We start from the raw sequence: 23,300 nt of genomic DNA, 5'->3' as shown, positions 1-23,300 counted from the left end.
ATGTACTTACATAGTTTGAGTTAATTACGTTCTGATTAGGGTGCATTTGCTACATCACTTTAATTCAAATAAGAAAATGCAAAGGTAAAAGTCTATGATTACTGAAGACGCAAAGTAATTGTATGGGAGAGGATGAAGAGAGATCATTATAAACCTGTCTTTCTCAAAGAGAATGAAGATTTTCGGTAGGACAGTCTGCACTAACCCTGTGAGTACATAGTGTTAATTTTCACAGCTTGACAGTTATCTAAATTTGGGAGCACATGGAATGTTACTTAGAGGCGACACGTGTTCAGCATTCTAACCACGAGTGTGAAAACCGGAAGAACGCTAATGAAAATCCACGAATGGTGATTGGCACTTTTTCATAATAACTTGGATATTTTTGCTTTGATCATTGTGACTTTGGATGAATTGAAAGGACGTGTAAAGTACATTTGCATTTCTAGGAGATCTCTTTACTGAGCCTGACTACCAGTGTGTCTGAGGCCACATGTGAAACCAGATGTGTCACAGTGAATCTGGAAGAAAAAACGAAAATTCATCCTGATGTGCCTGGACGATAAAAATGAATTGGCATTGAGTTAGTTCTAATTCATGGAAACCCCATGTGTGTCAGAATAGAACCATAGGGTTTTCAGGGCTGGTACTTGCAGAGTAGTTGCCAGATCTTTCTTCCAAGGAATCTCTGGTAGTGTTAAATCTCCAACATTTATATTAACAGCTGAGCGTGTTAACAGTTTCTACTAGCCAGGAAATCTAACTTGTCTGTACCTATTATGAGGGACAGGTCCATGGAGAGGGACATCATGCTTGGGAGGGTGGAGGGACGGCACAAGAGGGGAAGACCCTCTATGAGATGGATTGATTCAGTGACTGGGGTAATCAGGATGGGTGTGTCAGAGGCAGTGTGATTGGCACAGGATAGAGCAGGGTTTAGGGCTATTGTACATAGGGTTGCTATGAGTCGCAAACGACTCGACGGCACATAACAACAACAGTTATGAGTTGAGTGGCATCCACTTCCAAAATAGCTTGGCTCCAGAAACTCTATGAACTTATAGAAACAATCAGAGTTATTCAAGGGTTCATTCAGGTCTTTCGTTCACTATGAGTTGTCTACCACTCAACGGTACTTAATAACAACAAGTGTGAGTAGTGTTCACAGGTCTTTCAAATACTTGTTGATTAGGAAGAAGATGCCCTACCCTGTTTCTTAGTCTGTCTTAATTAGGGAGTTCCACCAAAACCTGTCCACCATGGGTAACCCGTATGGCATTTGACATACTAGTGGCACAGATATCAGCCATAGTCTTTCTGGTTACTTGCTATGCATCTGAGAGCTGGATGGACAATGAATAAGGATGACAGGAAAAGAATTGCCTTTGAACTGTGGTGTTGGAGAAGAGCACAGAACATGAACAGCCAGGAGTATATCTTGGAGAGGGTGCAGCTGGAGTGCTCTTTGGAGGCAAGAATGAGGAGGCTTCACTTTACCTCCTTTGGGCTTGTTTCTAGGAGGGGCTATTCCTTGGAGAAGGACATGGTGAAGGGTGGAGGATCAGCGAAGGAGAGGAAGACCCTCAGCCAGGTGGATTGACATGGTGACTGCCACAGTGGGCCCTTGTGTGTCAGGAAGTGTGAAGGTGGTGCAGGACAGAGCAAGATTCAAATATTTTGTTCATAGGGTCGCTGTGAGTTGTACTCGACAGCATCTAATAACAAGTTGTGATTTGTAGTCAGTTCAGTGTACCTAATAACAATAAATTTATTTGAAGCCAAACTGATGAAAGAATCTCAACAAATGATTGAGAATGCTGGGCTGTAAATCTTTCTTTTTAAACTTTTCTGTATGTAATCCATGAGGAATTGCATTGCCAACCTAAAAACCCTGTCTCTCTGTTACTTTGAACTCACCAGAGGTTCCATGGGAGACAGATGGGCAATCTCTGGAATTTACAGCCTCAGAAACCCAATGGAGGGTCCACTTCAAGTCACTTCTGACTTGATGGTAATGAAAAGAAGAAATCTGGAACAACTTACTTCAACACTTTGCTTTTGATAGATGTCATTTTGTCAACTTGTAGTTGATCTAAACTTTGCACTATATCTTATACCATCTTCAAGATTTCTGTTGCAGGTTCAAGCCCATTTGTTTTTCACTTAGGCAACTGCTAGGATCCTGAGATGGTCCTTAGTATTCAGATTTAATTTACTGAAATCCAACTAAAACGACTCTAATTCTTTTGATTGCTCAGCCAGGAGGTAGCTGCTGGGAGCACAAGAAGAGAGAATGGAATTCTTTGGCCTTGGGCATTCATACCTCAGTTTGGCAACTCTGAGGTTTAACATGAAAGGAAATGAAACAAAAACAATCAAGCTGGGCGGTGATGCTGGTAATTAGGCTAGATTAGAAGAATGGTTGTTTACACCTAATTAAATATTCCTCAGAGGCTTGTAGTTTATGAGCCAGGCTTTTCTCCTTGAGAATCACTGATATTTTACCCAACTTTCGTAGAGGGTGAACTCTTTCAGTGTAAACATCAACCTTGAAGTACTAAAATATCTTAAGAGAAGCTACCAAATCCCATGGTTCGAATGTACCAGGTGTTCTGCAGGAGAAGCATGGGCAGTCTCATTCAGTTAACTGCCTCTGAAAACCCAGCAGAGGGTCAGCCACGGGTCAGGTCCTACTCAGTGGTATACAACAACCACCACAACCAGATCAATAGGAGAAAGTGTATCAATGATGAGATGTCATAAATAGTTATCCACTTTCCTCTTCTGATTTCATAAATATTATACTTATCATTTAGAACCTAAACAGAATGTTACGTTCTATTTTTTTTTAGTAATAAATCAGAACCATGTTCTTGAAGGAGGCACTATGATTGACTTGCCAAGTGCTCAGCATGTTTTTTAAAGCACACTATTTCAGCCAGTGTTTCACCATTACCACACTGAGGACCTGTGGTGGTTGTTGTTTTTGTTGTTAAGTGCTGTCAAGTAGAATACAACTCATAGTGACCCTATGAAGAGAAGATCTGAACCCTGGGCCGTCCTCACGCTTACTGACTTATAAGAGCCATTGCAGTAGTCACTGTGTCAGTCCATCTAGTTGAGGGTCTTCCTCTCCTTCTCTGACCTTCCACCCTTCCCAGAATTATGTCCTTCTCCAAGGAACAGCCCCTCCTAGCAAACAGTATTCAGGCTGCACCCTCTCCAAGACATATCTGTTTATTCTCCTGTCTGTCCATGAGATGTTCAGTGCTCTTTTCCAACACCACAGCTCAAAGGTATCTGTTCTTTTTCTGTCATCTTTATTCATTATCTGCCTTTCAGATGCATAGCAAGCTATCAGAAAGACTATGGCCTGAATCAGACATCACTACTCTGCAATAATTTGAGGAAGTCCCTAACTGCAGATTTTCCGAGTGCAGTGTGTCTTATTTCCTGACTGCTGGTACCAAGGTGTTCATTGTGGATCCAAGCAAGCTGAAGCTGAGGGCCTATGAGATGTTACACCACACACTTTGCAAAACTCATGAATAATTCCTTTTAAAAGTACATTTAATCTTTGAATATGTATAGATGTTTTCATTGTTAATTGTAGAACAGCAACAAAAAAATTCATCTTTGAGTAGATTCTGACTCATGACAGCCTAATGAGTAGAATAGAGGTAAACTGAGGTCCATAGAGTTTTCTTTACGAGGTCATTTATAGAAGATAACCAACCAGGCCTTTCTTTTGCTGTGCCACTGAGGTTTTTGACTCACCAGTCTTTTGGTTAGCAATGTAGTGCCAACTTTTATACCACCCCAAGACCTGTTGTCTTAAAGGTAGTCATAGTCCTACTTGTATCTTATTGTTATGTGCTATTGAGTCAGAACTGATCCTTAGCCAACCTTCCAGTGGATTCTCAGAGGCGATAAATCACATGGGAGGAGATTGTGTCTCCTTCTGCTGCGAAATATCTGGTGGATTCAAACTGTGTGCCTTTGGGGTTGCAGCGTGGCTTTTTACCACTAGGCTACCAGAGGTCCCGAGTCATAATTGTTGTTGTCGTGTACCTTTGAGTCAGAACTGGCACATAGCTGACCCTCCGGCGTACCTTTTCAGATACGGTAGTAAATCACACAGGAGGAGACTGCCCATCTTTCTCCCATGGAGCAGCTGGTGAATTTGAACCCTGTGCCTTCAGGATTTCAGCACAGCTTCTTGCAGCTAGAATACTATAATGATATTAGGTTTAATTTCATCATTGCTTTTGTTTTAATCACTTAGTTAAAACCTTACATTCATGTTTCTACACTTTAAAAATTCTAAGGAAGTTTACAGCTTTTATTCAGATCTTTCAGTGGTAGTGACAGTGGTAGGTCAAAGTTATTGGCTCAATACTATTGATTAAGGTAGCATTCTAGAAGGTTCATATTATACACAGTGGAGGAGTAGAAAAGTATATTATCATAGATTAACGAGAAAGCCAATTCCATAATTATTGAGTCAGTTCTGACTCTTGGTTGCCCCATGTGGTACAAAGTTTGACTCTCTCAGAAAGGTTTTCAGGGCTTCAATCTTTCTAAAACAGGTCAACAGACATTTTCCCCCGGGTGCCTCTGGTTTACTGGAATCACTAATCACTTTGTTGGTAGTCAAGCATGTAACCATCTGTGACACCCAGGGACCCCTGGCTGGAGTTGCTAATTGGCCTAGATGATGTAAAACAGATATTACAGAAAAGTGGAAATCTGGGATCAAGGAAATTGCAAAGTTTCTTTTTCAAAGTAAGGACTGTATGTCTTCTCTTGGAAACTGTGCGTATATGGGTGCAAAACCAGTAAGTTGTAAATGTTTCAAGAGTGTGAAAAGCTCCTCTTACCATCATCTCTTTAGCATCCTCTGTTATTTTGTCGATTTTCATAATCTCTGACATGCTTCTGTAAGCTGAATTGTGAGCCTTACTGATATTTCCTATTTTTCTAGTATTGTAAGTTAATTTTCTAATATCTAAGTTAATATTTATCTAGAATTAGATGAGTTTGTTCTGTCAAAAAATTTTTTTAAAATCACTTTTCTAGGGAAAAGTGCAGTCAGAGTGCTCTTTGGAAGCAGTCAGCCACAGTTTGTTGTGATCCGCACAAATGCTTGTGCATAGTCAATGAAGCACAGATAGACTTATACTTTCTGCTTTCAGCTAAGATCCATCTCACATTGGCTGTAATATCACTAGTGCCATGACCTCTTCTAAACTCAGCCTGCATATCTGACAGTTCCCTATTGATATGCTGTTCTAGTTGTCATTGGATAATTTTCAGAAGGATCTTGCTTGCATGAGATATTAATGGTATTTTTTTATAATTTCTACACCCTGTTGGATCTCCTGTTTTTGTAATGGGAACAAATATCGATCTCTTCCAGTTAGCCAGGTTGTTACCCTCTAAATTTATTGGTGTGACCTGTTGAGTACATCCAAGACAGATTCTGTTTGTTAAAATATGTCAATTAGAGGAGTCATTTGAAATATGCCACCTGAAGAGGACCTGAGGCTTTTGCTGCAGAAGGTCAAGGACTATAGCCTTCAATATAGATTGAAGCTCAACATAAAAAGAAAAAAAACAGGTAAAAGGTTCCCATCACAGGGCCAATAGACAGCATTTTGATGTTGAAGAGATTGAGATTATTAATAACTTCAGATTGCTTGGCTCCATAATCAATACTCTTAATCAATAATCACAATCTATCAGCAGCCAGGAAATCTAAAGAAGAATTGCACCGGGAAAATCAGCTCAGAGACCTCTCCAGAGTACTGAAGAGCCATCATATTCACAATCATTTGCTATGCATCAGAGAGCTGGACTATGAATAGGAATGAAGAAGAATAATTGATGCCTTTGAATTGCGGCGCTGGAAAAGACTTTTGAATATACCATGGAAAGATTGGAAGACGAAGATTCTGAAGCTCAGTCTTACACACTTTGAGCATGTTGCAAGGAAGGGCCAGTCCTTAGGAAGGGATATAATTTTTGGAAAGATGGTGGGACCCTGGATGAGATGGACTAACACAATGACTGGGTTAATGGGGGTAGGTGTGTCAGAGACAGTGAGGTTGGCTCCGCCTAAAGCTGTGTTCAGAACTATTGTACATATAAGTTTGCCATGAGTGAAGGCACATAACAACAACAAGAGTCATACCTGACAACAGGAGCAAGGCCAGGTAAGTTTTAAATACTCTTCTGTGAGGTAAGAACTAAAGATAAGAATGTCTTTTTTTTTTTCCCTTTCTTTTTTTTTTTGTGTGTGTACCGTCAAATTAGATCTGACTGGTACAGGAGGCAATTGTTCCTCCTTCTTCAGCAGAGCATCTGGTGGATTTAAACCACAATAATGACTTTTTTTTAAAGAAAAAAATTACTTTTGTTTTACTTTGCATCCTTTATCCTTTACATCACTATAAGTGTGGAAAAGTTGGAAACCAAAAAGAACAATGCCCAAATAAAGGAGAGATATCACTGTGTCTTCATCCTCTCACAAATCTTTGATTCTATTTCATGAAAAAGAAATGATGAAAGCAAAACAAAAAACCTCCATGTACACGATGTTTATAGACAAATAAGTTGAATTGGTATTGACTTTTTATTTTGTTACATTGTTTTATCTTTTGGTAAATTCAAAAATTTTTTAAAAATCAAACAAAAATCCCTCTAACATTGCTGATCAAAGAAATCATTAGAAGTTAGAACTTTGAACTGATTATGGAGTCCTCATCAAGGATATGTTGGCATTCATAAGTAATGAATAAAATAGGATTTCCAAACCTTAGGAAATACAGAATATCTTAGCAGTGGAATGGACAGGAAGTTTACACCCACGATCAGTGAACTGCTCATGATTGAGAAAGGCAAACATTAGGGTGAGTTTAGATTCTGGAATTTCCATGATTTAATCAAAAGAAATGACAGGTTTGGGGCTTAAAACATTTTACTGGAAAAAGTTAATTTCTCAGAGTGTTGATGTGAAAACGAAGGGAGTGGGGAGGGGTTGTTATAGCTAAGTATCACCTAGACTCTAAAATGTAAACATAGAGTTCAGTTGAAAATAGAGATAAACAGAGTGGTTGTAAGCATTCCAGAATTCCCCAACTTAAAAATACGAAACAAACACAAACGGGCGGGTGGGGGGCGGGAAGGGGGACAGTAGAAAGAGTTCTTTTTTGCTTTAACCACAAAGAAAGAAAGAACCTGTTCATTTAAGGCAAAGACCACAGAAACAAAAGGAATACCTGAGTTCAAAACAAAGGAATTTGATTTTGGTTTTTACATGTCAGAGATTGAAGTGGAGGCTGGGCATACATGTTCGTAAAACAAGGAATGAGATTGAAGAAATATGTGCAGCCTATTTGCCACACAAACCACATTTTCCAGCTGAGTGGTTTTAACTGTTGAAATCCCCTCTACCTTCTCTCTCTCTCTCTTTAGCCTGTGTTAGAACTGACTCATAACATACCACAGCATACAAGAGGCTGAGAATAGCGCAGGGTAGGACACAGTTCAGGTCTGTGATCCATAGCATGACTGTGAGTCGTACTTGACTGGGCAACACCTAACAACAACTACATAATACACCCTCTAGTTGACTTCCAAGTCTGTAAGTTGCATGGGAAGCATAGCTCAACTGTCAGAGGGTCATTAAGAGTTGGAATTGACACAGTGGCTGCTAACTTGAGTTTTAGTATCAGTATGACTGGGGAATAGGGGGTAGGAGTGTCAGAGACAGTTAAGATTGACTCAGCAGAGTTCAGAGCTGTGGTACATCAACAACAACATGGTAGGATAGATGACATAGTCCATAGGGAGTTGCCTTTGAATTAGCAGTACAACTCTCAATGGATTTTGCCATCAGAGGTCCATGTTCTGCCATATTTTTGCTGTGTGACACTGAGTTAGCTACAGCTCACAGGGACACTGAACTTTTTTTTTTTTTAATCATAGCTTTTCCCTGTCTTCTGCACCATCTTTGATATCTCCCACATGCTGAAGCCCTGGGTTACAGTCACGGGGTTAATCCGTATTTTTGAGAGTCTTCCTTTCACCATCTTGCCTGTAAGGAGCACTCTGGTTGTACTTCCTCTGAGATATACTTGTTTGTTCTTTTAACAGACCGTGGGACATTCAGGGCTCTTTTCCAACACTCCAGTTCAAAGGCATTGATTCTTATTGGCTTTTCTTATTCATTGTCCAACTTTCAGATGCCTATGAAGCAATTAAAAATATCAGGGCTTGCATTAGGATCACCTTAGTCTTTACACTGACATCCTTGCTCTTTAGCACTTTGGAGACGTCCTTGACAGCAGATGTTCTCAGTGTCAAACGTCTTTTGATTTCTGGACTGCTGATATAGCAAGGATGTCAATTGTGGATCCAAGAAAGATATAACTGTTGACAATTTCAGTCTTTCACCCAGCAATAGTGACATTTTCTATTAGCCCAGTGGTGAGGATTTTTGTTTTCTTGCTGTTGAAATACAATCCATATGGAAAGCTATTGTCCTTGATCTTCTGCTTTAAGTCCTCCTCACTTTCAGCGAAGTTATGTCATCTGCACAGCACAGACTGTTGATGAGTGTTCGTCCAAGTCAAATAAATGTCACATTCTTCTTTATATAGTCCAGCTTTGGAAATTATTTGCTTAGCTTACAGATTGAATGATAATGAATTATACAACTCTCTCACACTCATTTCCTGACTTTAAAGTATATGGTGCCCCCTTGTTTTATTTGGACAACTCCTTCTTGGTCTATGTACAGGTTTTGCATAAGCACAGTTATGTGTTTTGGGATTCTCCTTCTCAATGTTATCTTTGACTTGTTATGCCCCTTATAGCCCTGTGCCTTTGTGCTGTCAGTAAATCTGCTCTTGAGTCAATTTCCACTCAGAGTGACACTCTATCATGTATCTAAGGCTGTAAATATTTATGAAAGGAGACTTCTCATCTTTCTCTTGAGGAGTGACCAGTCCATTCAAACAAGCAAGCCCATTAAGTGATACACTATAATCATAGGGCTCTGTAACAGCTTTTCAAACTTGATATGCCCGATAGAGCTCAGCAAGTGAAAGTGTATTTAACAGTAAAAATTTTTTGTTGTGTTAAATGAATCATTGGTGGGCCCAACAGTTAAGTGCTGTGCTGCTAATGATGTGGTTGAAGGTTTGAGTCCACAGAGCTGCTAATTGGGAAAAGTCCTGGTTATCTGCTCTTGCAAAGTTTGCAGCCTAGGAATCCCTGTGAGGCAGTTCTGTAAGTTTCATGAAACAGGCTGTTAGTGGAGTAAACAATGGATTTCAGAATGACAGTGGAAACAATCCTGGGTGGTTCAAAGGGTTATCAGCTCTGCCTTTAACCTAAAGGATGGGGGTTCTAGCCCTTCAGAGGTACCCAAGAAGAAACATGGCAATCCATCTCCACAATATCCATCATTGAAAAGTCTTAGTAAGCACTGTTACAATCACTGTGACAAATGGGGGGGGGGGTCTCCTTGAGTCAGAGTTGACTGATGGCACCTGTATTTTGAGATATATATATGTAAATGGAAAGGAACTCACAAAGTGGTAACACCAGACCTACAGCTTTGAAAGACACTTTGGTAATGATATAAACATGAACTTGCATGTGCTTGAGATGAACTTGTATGTAGTAAAACAAAGGAATCCATTCTCGGTGTTCTTTGGAAACATAGCAGTCTTAGATAACTTGTTTGTGATGCATTGAAATAGCCTAGATACACATTTAAATGAATTCCCATTTAGGACTTAGTTTATTTTATTTATTTGTAGCTGTAACTAAGGATCCCAAAAGTTTATAATTTTTTAAAATGCTTCTGGGACTTACTTATTTATAGATAAACTATTTCCTTTTGGGCTGTATTCTTTTTGTTGAAAACGGCTCCATTAAATGAGTTAAAAATTGAGCCACTCATTTCGTACAGAATAAATTAGTTACTTGACATTCCACTCTAGAAATAGAGGCATTTCTCTCTAGAAATTCTGAGATATTTATAGAATTAAAGATGATTTGATTAATTTTCTATGGCATGAGATTTTATCTAAAAGTTTAAGGTTTTTATAATAGTTGAAGTTATATTAAATTTTTTTTATTGTTGTTAGGTGCCATCGAATTGGTTGCAACTCATAATCACCCTATGTACAAGCAGCTCTGAACCCTGTTTTAGCCTGAGCCACCCTTACGGTCTCTGACACACTTAGGCCAATTACACCAATCACTGAGTCAATCCATTCCATCGAGGATCTTCCCCTCCTGCTCTGTGCCTCCATCCTCCCAAGCATAATGTCTCTTTTCAACATGCCCAAAGTATATCAAGTGGATCTTCAGAAACTTTACCTCCAAGAAGCAGCCTGGTTTCACATTCTTCAGGATTAACCTGTTGGTTTTCTTAGCAATCCATGGATCCTAATAAACGAAGTCAATCATCATCATCATCATCATCAAAGGTCGCTCGGGTTGATTAGTGGTGAGGAGTTGCACTGCCAATCCAAAGACACATAGTTTGAACTCACCAGCTTTTCCATGGGGGAAAGAGGGACAATCTCTTCTCGTATGATTTACTGTCTCTGAACTCCCATTGGAGTGTCAGCTGTCTGACCTGACTGTCAGTGTCCATCCTGACTCTACATAAAAACAACAATAATCAAAGGGCTCCATTGGAGAAAGAAGGCAGTCTTCCCCTGTGTGATTTACAGCCTCTGAAACTCACTGGAGGGTCAAGAAGGAATCAGTTCCAACTTGACAGTAATAAATAAGCTAGTTAATATTAGCAGGTAGCATCATGATAAACAGAAAAGATGGGAGTTGTCAATAATTTTGTGTTACTTGGACTCACAGTCAACACCCATAGTAGCAGAAGTCAACAAATCAAACAGTGTATTACAGAGACAAATCTGCTGCTAAAAACCTCTGTATAATGCTAGAGAGTAAAGTTCTCACTTCACAGAGTAAGGTGTCTCTTACCATGATATTTTACATGGCATTTTCAGTTACTTCATATGCATGAGAAAGTTGGATAGTGGATAAGAAAGACCAAAGAATTGATACCACAGAATTCTATTGGTGAAGAATATTGAATGTATCATAAACTGCCAAAAGAACAAAGTCTTAACAGAAGTATAAGCAAGGATGGTGAGACCATGTGTCACATACTTTAGGCATGTTGCTAGATGGGGACAGTCATAGGAAAATGTCATCATGCTTGAAAGAATAAGTCAGCAAAGACAAGATGGATTACCACAGTGATTGTAACAGTCAGCTTAAGCGTAGCAAGACTGAAGATGATACAGGATAAGGCATGATTTCAATCTGTTATATATGGGATCTCTGAGTTGAAGCTGACTCAATGGCATGAACAATGACAACAGCAACAATAATATGATTTATATTATTGTAATATTTTAGAGAGTTAAAAAAGCAAATCAGTGCCCTCCATGAGAGCTTTGTAAAAGAAAAGATAGTAGGAAGAGAAGAAAAAAATCATAAAGTATGGAGGAATCAAAACCCCAGAAGCAACACTCAAGCAAGGAGGACCTGGAGTTGGTAAATGCATATGCCAAGTCCTTTACCGCCTAGGCAACTATGGCCCAGGACTATCAGACTAGAGAGGATTGGACGGGTTAGAGCCCTCATTGTCTGTGACTATAATCAGCTCAGAAATGTGCTCTTTATAGGCTCCTGTCTCTCTGTCCTATTTTACTTCTTATACTCTTATATTTCCTAGAATCACTTCCCAAATAAAATAATTGTACCCAAAAGAATATAGGGAGTTTGTGAATTTACAACCAACAACTGTAATATGAGCTTTTAAAATCTTAAAATCCTTTCCATATACTGAGATATTTTTACCTAATAATCTAAACCTATATTGACCCAGAACCACTTAGAGCAGGAGTCACCATGCGGAAACACATAGCCGAATCCAGCCTGCTGCCTCTTTTTATATGGTTTACAAGCTTAGTTTATACAGCCAAATTCTGTGGAAATTTGTTTCCTCATATTACATAATATAGTTGCCACCAAATTGATCCTGACTCATGGTAACCTCACATTTGCTGTAGTAGAATTGTGCTTTATAGCTTTTTCAGTATCTGATTTTTTTTGGAAGATGAACACAAGCCTTTCTTCTGGGGGCCTCTGGAGGGGCTGGAACCTTGAACCTTTTAGTTAACTGTCAAAACATTGACTCTGTACACCACCGAGCTTTTCAGTGCACAAAGCATAAATTTTCACTGTGTGACCTTTTATGGAAAGAGCATGCTTGCCACTGCTTTGGAGTATTTTCCTCATTCACTCATTGTTTTGTTCAGTGGTGTGTGTATCCATTCAGCACATTGTTTTTAGCAGTTCTCTGTAACAGGTATTATTGTAGAGGGAATAACTTCACGTGGAAGACTTTGTTTTTAAGTTGTTGCTCTTAGACAATTTTTATTTAAATTGTACTCTGCCATCATAACTAACCTATATAAAAGACTTTGTTTTTTCTGTTCTATAAGCCAGCAAATTAAGTGTGGGAATAAATTGTTTTGTTGTTAAGTGCCATTGAGTCGAGTACAACTCATGGCAACTTTGTGAACAATAGATCCTAACCCTACCCTGTTCTGTGAATCCTCATCATCTTTGGCACAGTTGAGCCCATTACTGCAGTCACCATGGCAATCCTTATCATTAAGGGTCTTCCTCAATAAATTGTAGCTTACATATATTCCTAGGCAATTTGCTTGGGAAAATCTGAGTTGGAATTGGACTCAGCTATACCTCAATGAGATGGATTGATTCTATCACGGGGAAAATGGGGATAGATGCGTCAGAGACAATGAGATTGGCAAGGGGTAGAGCAGGGTTTAGGGCTGTTGTACATAGGATCGCTATGAGTCGCAAGTGACTTGATGGCACATAACAGCAACAACAACATACCTAATAATCCCACAGGGATTCTCATTGTTCTCAAGATTAGCCACAATTTATTGCGATCCACACAGTCAAAAACCTTTGCACAGTCAATGAAATACAGATAGACTCCTCTAGTTACTCTCTGCTTTTAGCAAAGATTCATCTGACTTTGGTTATGATGTCCCAGCACCATGGCCTCTTCCAATCCCAGCTTGTGTTCTTAGTAGTTCTCCATCAATGTACTGTTCCAGTCGTTTTTTAATAATCTTCAGCAAGATTTTGCTTTATTAGTGATATTGATTGATAATTTCTGTACTCAATTGGACCACCCTTTTTTTATGGAAATAAATATGAATTTCATGTGAAACCTATACTTGGACCAAAAAGCATTTGTCAGACTAGAGTAAGGAAACACTGGATAGTTCAAAATCAGGAAAGGAGTGTGTCAGGGATTCATCCTATCTCCATACCTTTCCAATCTGTATGTGGAACAGATAATTTGGAAGGCTAGGCTGTACGAGGAGGAATATGGCATCAAGATTGGAGAAAAACTCATCAGCAGCCTGTGTTATGCAGATAACACAACCCTGCTTGCTGAAACTGAGAAAGAACTGAAGTGTTGGCATACAGAAGCTCAAGGACTGCAGTTTTCAATATAGATTGCATCTCAACATCAAGAAAACAAAAGATTCTCACCATTGGACAAATAGTCAGCATCATGTTGTTGTTAGGTGTTGTTGAGTCAAGTACAGCACATAGTAACCCTATAAACAGCAGATCAGAATCTTGTCCTATGTAGTGCCATTTTCACAGTTTCTGACACAATAGAGCCAATTGCGGCAGTCTCCATGTCAAGCCAACTGGTCGAGAGTCTTCCTCTCCTTTGTGTATCCTCTACCTTTTCAAGCATCATGTCCCTCTTGAAGAAATAGCTTCTCCTGGCAACATGCTTCAGGTATGTACATGATGCCAGGCCTCATCATCTTTGCCTCCAAAGAGAGCAGTGGCTGCACCCTCTCCAAGACATATTTGTTCTTTTGGAAATTCATGGGATATACAGTGTTTCTCTCCAACTCAAAGCTTCTCCAAAGCTCGAAGGCATCAATTCTTCTGTCATCCTTATTCATTGTCGAGCTCTCAGAAGCATAACAAGTGATTGGAAAGACCATGGCCTGAATCAGATGATTCAAACTGACATTACACCTCAATAATTTGTAAAGGTCCCTAACTTCAGACTTTCCCAGTGCAATGTGTCTCCTGATTTCTTGACTGCTGGTACCAGTGCAATGTGTCTCCTGATTTCTTGACTGCTGGTACCAAGGGTGTAAATGGTGGATCCAAGTAAGATGAAGTTGTTGATAATTTCAGTCTTTTCTTCATCTATTATGATACTGCCTATTGGTCCAGTGTTAAGTATCTTTGTTTTCTTGACATTGAGATGCAATCCATATTGAGCTGTATTCTTTGATCTTCTGCAACAAGTGCTTCAAGTCCTTCTCACTTTCAGCAAGCAAGGTTGTGTCTTCTACATAACACAAGTTACTGATGAATCTTCCTCCAATCCTCATGCCACATACATATTCATGGAGTCCAGCTTCTCGATGAATGAAGTAGCTTCATGAGAGATGGAAAAGTGATTGAGGTTATTAACATTCTCACCTTGCTCATTTCCATAAGCAACACTTTTAGCACCAGCAGTCAAGAAATCAAAAGATGAGTTGCATTAGGAAAATCTGCTGTCAGGGACCCCTTCAGAGTGCTAAAGAACAATGATATCAATCTAGAGACTAAGATCTGCCTGTAATCTAGAGGCGACTCTATGGCACATAACACTAACAACATACCTAAATCCATAGCTTGAGTTTCTAATCACCTGTAGGCAGGGCTCCTTTCAGAGGTGTGAGACTTCTGCAGTCTGACAGGGCTTGCCCTGCAATAGAATGATTCATATTTAGCTTAATGCTCTACTACCATGGTCTTGAAAAATCTTAGTAGTTTTGAATGAGAGTCTGCACATTTTCATTCTGTTCTGAGCCATTATGTAGCCTGTCCCACTACTAGATGAGGTTACTGCTTCTCTATCAGATCATATTAAAAAAAATACAAATTGAGTGAAAGTTTATAGCACAATAAAAATTGATATACATTTCAAGGGAAAGAGCATATTGGTTTTACATTCAACTCATATGCATTTTGTTTCATGACATTGATTATAAATTCTGCAATGTAACATCACTTTCCCCATTTCCTCCTGGCATTTTGCCATTCCATTCCTCCTTTCCTAACCCATCCTGCATTCCAAAGTTTGTCCTCCGGCAAAAGCTTCTCTTTTGATCTTGAGTGGTTGCTTGCTATAAGGAGTGTTGTACCCCCCTAGTGGTGGTCTTCACCTTATAGCTGCTGTTGTTGTTAGCGGTCATCAAGTTCACCAGGTTTTATAGTGACCTTATAAACAACAAATCTGAACCTTGCCAATCCTACAACATACCATCTCTGATAAACTGGAGCCTATCACAATTAATAGTCGCGTGTCAGCCCATCTTGTTGGTGGTCTTCCTCTTGTTCTCTGAGCCTCCCACTTTTCTCAACATGATGTTTTTTTTCCGATGCCTGGCCCCTCGTGACAACATACCCAAAGTATATCAGACAAAATTCCACTATCATTGCTTGGAAGGACCACCCAGACTGTACTTGTTTGGGACACTTGTTTTTTCTTTTGGCAGCCCATGGGACATTCAGTACTCATCACTTTATACACTTGTGTTATTTGGCTGAAAACTGAGCTGCTGGAGTAAGTTCAGTTTTAGACCTGGTGGATGATAAGTCAGGGTTACAGTTTCTGGGGTTCTCCCAGTCTCTCTCTCCAACCAGGAAGCCTGACACTTTTTATGACTTTGTTCTATGTGTTTTTTTCCTCCCTTTTTCCAGGGCTCACTAAGGTAATCCATTATCAGACCACATTCCTAAAAGGGTTGAAGACTGGGTATCTCTTTATACACTTTGGAGATATGTTGTTGTTGTTGTTGTTGTTGTTGTTGTTAACATCACTGAGCCAGTTCCTAAGCAATGGAGACCCTATGCACAGTAAAATGAAACACTGCCAAGTTCTGTACCATCCCCACAATGGCTACCAGTCAGACCTTTGGGCTGCACAGGGTTTTCACTGGTTGTCTTTCAACGGTATATTACCAGACCTTTCTGCTAAGCAGTATTAGAAAACAAGAGACTATCTCAGTCACAAAAGGACAAATATGGCATAGGGCCACTGTTGTAAAATGGGACTGACATACGAGTTGGAGGGAGACTGAGAAAGATGGGATGAATTATGTATACTGCATTGAAACAAATAAGGGAGAGAACTTTTTAAAAGAGATATAAGATTAGGTATTTTGTCATGACAGGAATCCAGAACGAAGGCTACATAGTGGAGTGGATTTGAGGGAGGGATTGTACAACAATGAAAGAATTTTTCATTTACTTTTAAAAGAGAAGAGAGAAGTGGGGCTAGGGGAGGTTGGGCAGGGAGAAAAGTACAAGAACAAAAGAATGGAAATACAAAGTCTCTGTAAACTTTCATTAAAATTAATAAATATATAAAAAGTTGGGGGGGAAAGAAATTTCATTATATCTACATTACATTACATTACCTTACATCGCTCAAAAGATTGGAGGAGACAAGACTCTCCCACTGCAATTGTTGGCAATTCCTTCTGTGCCTGCAGATCTTTTGAGAATATACTAAATGAGAGACAAATATTCTTAGACAGAATCTGTTCTTTGTGAAGCATAAGCATTGATTCTATCATGTCTTTTACTTTTGCCAATCCCAACACATAGTGACTTGCATTAAACAAAATACCAGAAGCATTGGGGATAAGGAAATCCTTTGTCCAGAATACATTGACTGGAACATTGTTGGCTTTGAATGTTGCTCTGAGTTTACCTAAAAATGCATGTTTAATCTCCCTTTCTTTCAATTTTCTCTTGCTTTTTTTGCAGCCTAGTCATTGTTGGTTAAGTGAGATGGTGAAACAATTGACAATCAGCTTGACTGAGCTCCTGAGCAAGTTTTCAAGTATTCCTGAAGGCTTGAGTAATCATTCTATCATAGACAAACTTGTGAAGATAGTGGATGACCTGTGGGTGTGCGTTCAAGAGCACACACCTAAGGTAACCTTGCATCATCGGGGTTACTTTTAATACTCTTCTAAAATTGAGGCTATTTGTTGGTAGAGAGTTTGGGGGAGGGCCACTGGGGAGTTTTTATTAGTGTGATTTTGCGTTTATGTTATATTGAACAGATAGCACTAATCACTATATTATATTTGTATCAGTTTCTTATTTCTGAAATCAGAATATATCAATGACAGGTGAAAATTAACATTTCTTTCTACATCCTACTAGTGCAAAGAGAGTTGTCAGATTTTTTTCTGATGAACTTTTGTATGTATGCACTTGAAAAACTAACCTTTCGTTTCAAGAGCATTAAAATTTTATACTATCTAGGAACTCTGATAAAAGTAATAATATATAACATTATGCAGTTCTCCATGATAGGAGAGGTGATTACTTGGAGAAGCACATCATGCTTGGGAAGGTGGAGGGGTTGCAAAGGACGGGAAGACCCTCCACGAGATGGGTTTACAGCAGTGACTGCAGCAGTAGATTTGAACATGTCAGAAATTGTAAGGATGGCACAGGATAGGACAGGGTTCAGATCAGTTATTCATAGGGTTGCTGAGTCGTACTTGGCTCGACGACGCCTAACAATAAAAATATGTATTATTCTGTGTGTTTATGGATATATTGAGTCAGTTAATCCCCCCTCAAAAAACTCGACCTGCAGTCTCCTGGGTTCCAACCAACATATTAAATACACATGCGGTAGTATTTGGAACACTCTGCCTAGCATTGCCATTTAATGAATGCTGAATCATCCTTTAGTCACCAACACAAATGCCATTTCCTTCATTATACCTTGTCTGATGGAACCAACTTTGAGTGACTTGCACTTCTTTTTTTTTTCTTCACAATTTTAATGAGCATTTACAGAGATTTTGGCTTTCCATTCATTTCTTGGTTCCCTTCTGTCCCCTCCTCCCCCCCCCCAGTTCGCTCCTCTCTTTCAAAAGTAAAAGAAAGACTCCCTCCCTGGTACACAATCCCCCCACACCCCTCCCACCGCCCCAAGTACATTCCACTATGCAACCTTAATTGTGGACTCTTGTGATAACCATAAGACCCTATCATACGTCGCTTTTAAATTATTCACTCCCTCATCTGTTTCAGGACTTGCACTTCTTATGAAGGATATATTTAAAGTCTGTTACTTCAACCTTAGTTAAATTAGCAGACTATTTGAAAATTTAATGTTGACTTTGTTTTATTTGTTTGCTTGTTTTTACCCCTTTCTAGAATGTAATAAAAGGATCTAAGGACCCAGAACTCAGGCAATTTACTCCAGAACAATTCTTTAACATTTTCAATAGATCCATAGAGGCTGTTAAGGACTTTAGAGAGACATCTGACACTAGTGATTGTGTGTTTTCTTCAACATTAAGTCCTAATAAAGGTAAGACATAGAAGCGTGCCCGTTTTAAATGCACTTAGCCAATTTGAATCTTATACATGTAGATAAGTATCTTCTTTTGAAACAAATATTTGTCTAACTATAAAAAGGTGTGTGTGTGCATGTGTGTGTCTAATATAAAAGGCAATTTCAGAAGCTAGAGGTTGTGGGAACTCTGAAAGCCTAGTTGTAAGAAGCTGTGCTGCATTCCCAAAGGCATGTGGTTCAAATCCACCAGCTGCTTTGCAGGAAAAGGATGGACAGTCTCCTCCCATGCAATTAACTCCCTCTGAAAACTCACTGGAGGGTCTGCTATGGGTCAGTTCTGACTTAAAAGAACACAACAACAACAGAGGCTGGGAATTTGTTGGTTTTCAAGCTAAAAATAACATGATTTTCAAATTAAAGCATTGTATCTTAGTAAATAATAGATTTCTTTTTCCTTATTTGATACATGCTTAAAAATTTTTTAATTAAAATTATACTATTCTTTACCCATGTCTCCTTAATGCTCCCTTCTCAAATATTTTCTTTATGAGTCTCTCTGAGGATCATGACTTCAATACTCTCCAGTTATTATATTAAAACTCCCTTTAAAACCTTTAGTGGTTTCCTATAATACAAAGTTTTAATTTCATGGTCTCCTCATGATGTCTAGTAATAAATTATAAGAATTTTGTAATTCCTCCCCCCCATATTTCTTAGCACAGATGTGAAGTAAGTCTTTGTTCTATGAGACAATTATCATGAATTTCTTAATCACATAAAACAGCAGGACCCAGTTTGAAATACGCTGTTGTTGTTGTGTTGTTCAGTGCTGTTGAGTCCCCTCTGACTCATGACGACCCTGTGTATAAAATGAAACTCTGCCCCATCCTTAATAATCTCTACTGAGCTTAAGCCCATCTCTGCAGTCACTGTGTCAGTCCTCTCTCACAGACCTTCCGCTTTTCCAAGCATGACACCGTTTCCCATGTCCTGCCCCCTGCTGCATAGAATCTAGTAACCGAGAGTTGGGAAGCAGGGCTGGAAAGTTATATTGCACTTCACCTTGTGGGGTCTCTAACTTACATACATCGCCTTGCAGCACTGACACATTATTGCTTTTTATTTAGATTCCAGAGTCAGTGTCACAAAACCATTTCTGTTACCCCCTGTTGCAGCCAGCTCCCTTAGGAATGACAGCAGTAGCAGTAATAATAGTAAGTACAAATACCTGATTTACTGCATGGCTCCAGGTAGCATCCATAGGAGAACTGCATGGGATTTAAAGGACATTCTCGTGATTACTACTGTTCTGTTACTATTCTTCATGCGGTGGCCCACCTGGGGATTACATGTTAGGGCAAAGTGACTGAGTTTCTGCAGAGTTTGAGGCAATGTTTAGAGAATGCTTTCAATAAAATTTCTGTAAGATTGTTATAAGTAAAACGTGAAATTCCTTTTGGGAATAGGATTTTATTGGATAGACATCTTCATGGATTTCAGATATATTTTGCATGAAATTTGCTTCACTGTTATAAGACCATTTCCCATTTTGTACATATCACAGTTTACTGTTGTGTGTTTGGAAATTTTGCTGGGTTTTTTTTTTTAACTATAAAATTACATATTGGAAGAAGATATCCCTATTTTCCTGAAATTTCTGTTTTCTTACTCAAGAGCCCCATTTCCTGGAAAACTGTGTCCTCTTTCCAAATCCAGGCAAAGGTCACTATAAAGGTTGTTTGATTTACTAAATATTCTGACCCTAAAGCTTCTTGGAAGTTGTAGGAGGGAAAAAATGTGTGTCTGCTTTTAGTTAAGAAGATCTTCCATCAGAATTATTAAGGGAGCACTAACTTTTAAGAATCATCGAAGACTAAAAAGGAGTGAGTAGTATAATACACTAGCCATCACATTCACACACAAAAAGCAGCAAACCCTATGTCCTCCAGTCAGTTCTGATTCAGAGCAAACTTGTAAGACTGAGAGAAGTTTACTCATAGAGTTTCTAAGGCTATATATCTTTGCAGTAATGTCAATTTTAAGACCAAGGTGTGCCTTGATCCAAGCTATGATATGTTCAGTTACTTCCTATGCATTTGAAAAGCATACAGTGAATAAGGATGACAGAAAGAGAATCAGTGTCCTTGAATTATGGTGTTGGAGAGAAGCACTGAATATCCCATGGATTGGTAAAAGAGTAAACAAGTCTGTCTTGGAGGAAGTGCAGGCCAAGGTGCTCCTTAGAGATAAAGGATGATGAAAGCTTCCTTTCACATACTTCGGGTATATTTTCCGGACGGACCCATTCTTGGGATAAGACATCATGCTGGGAAAGGCGGAGGGTCAGCAAAAGAAGGAAGACTCTCAACAAGACGTATTGGCCTGAGACTGTACCAGTGGACTTGAGTATATTAGAGATGGAGAAGAGGACGCAAGATAGGGCGAGGTTCAGATGTGTTGAGCATAGTCCTTATGAGTTGTACCTGACTTGATGACATCTCAGGACAGCAACATCATGCTTGCAGAAAAAGACTACCACAACTTTTGTTTGAATCGCTGTCACAGAAATTAAGCAGCTGAGTACTCTGTCACTGCACCACTACGGTTCCTTGGTTTTTACTACAAAATCCAAACCAAACCCACTGTCTTCACATTGATTCTAACCCATAGCTAACCACCAGCATGATTGTAAGGCTGTAAATCTTTACAGGAAGAGGCTCTTCCCTCATTGTAGCTGTTGGATTCAAACCTCTGACCTTTTGGTTAGCAACTCAACACATTATACACACTAGAACAAATAGGTATGGTGAGAGAATACAACCTAGATACACTCCCTTCTTAATATTAAACTATGCAGTGTTCCCCTGCTCTTTTCACACAGCAGCCTCCTGGTCCAGGTAAACGTTTCGCCTGGGCACCATTAAGTGGAACTAAGTGCCATTAAGTGGAACTACCATTCTTCTTAATGTCAGCCGAAACTTATTATGATCCAGTCAGATGTCTTTGCATAGTCAGTAAAACACAAATAGACATTCTTCTGGTATTCTTGACTTTTAGCCAGGGTCCATCTGATATCAACAATGTTATTCCTGGTGCTGTGGCCTCTTCTAAATTCTGCTTGAACTTCTGGCAGGTCCCTATCAATGTATTGTTCAGACTGTTTTTGCATGATCTTCAGCAGCGTTTTGCTTCCATGTGATATTGTGATACTGTTTGATAGCTTTCACATTCAGTTGGATCACCTTTCTTGGAAATGGGAACAAATATGGACCTCTTACAATCTGTTGGCTAGATAGTTGTCCTCCAGATTTCCTGGCATAAACGGATGTGTGCATCCAAGGCTGCATCTATTAATTGAAATAAGCCATTGATTTCTGGGGCCTTATTTTTTTGTCAGACACCTTCAATGCAGATCCCACTTCCTCTTTATTACCCTTGGCTCCTGCTCATGTACTTCCCAAAATTTTTCAGTGTCAGTCAGCTCTTTTTTGGTACAGTGATTCCCTCCATCTTCTTTTGATGCTTTCTGCGTCATTCAATATATTGCCCATAGCATCTTTCAGTATTGCTCAATATGACTCAAGGCTTAAATTTGTTTTCCAGTTCGAGTGAGTGCTTCCCTTTTTATTCTCCAATTCCAGCTCTCTGCACTGTCCATTATGATCCATTTCTTTGTCCTCTCAAGTTGCCCTTTGAAATCTGTTCAGCTGGTTTACTTTGGCATGCTTTCCCTAGTTTTGGTTTTGTGACACTCTAGTGTAATTTTTAGAATCTCTTGAGGAAGTTTGAGAATGGCACAGAATAGAACAGGGTTCAGATCTCTTCTTCATAGGGTCACTGTGAGTCGTATGCAACTTGACAGCACCTAACAACAACAACCACCCTAGTGTGATGCAGTACAACACTTGTTTATAATTATGAAACAAAAAATAAATTAAAAAAAGCAAAAACTCAATTTACTATCTCTCTTTGGGGTTTCCCCCCCCCCCACCAACCAAAATATGACGTGGACTGAGATGAAGTTGTGTATAGTTTTGTTTGTTTATTAAACAATCTTGTCTTTGTAGGGCGTAGGATCAAATTGGTAACACTTTGAGAGGTTAGATAAGAATCTTAAGAGGCAGTGAGTTTATTTAATGGGAGTGGGGAGAACTTGTCAAAAAAGGAGCATAAGAGTGATTGTGAAACTCAAAGAATATCATTGTTTTGTACTATCAGGTTGGACCAACTTTAGCTGACTTTCCAGTGGGTTTTCAGAGGTGGTAAATTTTAAGGGAAGAGAATTCATCTTTTTTCCGTGGAGTAGCTGGTGAATTTGAGCTATATATCTTTGAGTTGACTCTATATTTCTTTGCCACTAAACCACTCAAGTTCCCCCAAAGAATGTTGTTAGTGTCACTGAATTGCATGTGGAGGATTTGTTGAATTGATGTGTGTTCTGCTGTGTGTATTCTCAACAACAACAAATACATTCTTTTTCTAAAGTGACTATTCATTTCACTGCAGAGAAATTGATGTGTTTGATTACACAGTGCAATGCTTAACACACTGAGGATATTCTGTAACATAATATTTGCTACTACATAGTGTTCCCTAAAATCTAAAATTCCGATTTACATCACACACTAAATCCCCAGATTTTGAAAAAGCAGTCATAAAAGGTCCTTTATGTGCTTTGAAGGTATTTTCTGCTAGCTCTGGGTATTATTCAAGAGTGCTAGTATCTTGGTGGGGTGGAGGGACAGTACAGGAGGGGAAGGCCCTCTATGAGATGGATTGATTCAGTAACTGG

At 39.2% G+C, this 23,300-nt stretch overlaps 1 protein-coding gene across 3 annotated transcripts in view; it reads left to right on the top strand.

The window, feature by feature from the left end:
* Positions 1-23,300, top strand: part of KITLG (KIT ligand) — a 138,032-nt gene that overhangs the window by 92,294 nt on the left and 22,438 nt on the right. For 2 of the 3 annotated variants that reach the window (XM_006889497.1, XM_006889498.1), the window contains exons 4-5: positions 16,951-17,121; positions 18,367-18,523. In XM_006889497.1, the coding sequence (XP_006889559.1) occupies positions 16,951-17,121; positions 18,367-18,523 (328 nt within the window). Of the gene's footprint in view, positions 1-16,950; positions 17,122-18,366; positions 18,524-19,635; positions 19,723-23,300 lie in introns of all 3 variants that reach the window. The other variant, XM_006889496.1, reaches the window with a different exon arrangement.

This window comes from Elephantulus edwardii, unplaced genomic scaffold (assembly GCF_000299155.1).
Source record: "Elephantulus edwardii isolate Elephantulus edwardi_28Jun2011 unplaced genomic scaffold, EleEdw1.0 scaffold00078, whole genome shotgun sequence".
In the NCBI taxonomy this organism is placed as follows: Eukaryota; Metazoa; Chordata; class Mammalia; order Macroscelidea; family Macroscelididae; genus Elephantulus; species Elephantulus edwardii.
The sequence above is the reverse complement of the archived record's forward strand: the minus strand, read 5'-3'. Positions and strand labels throughout refer to the sequence as shown.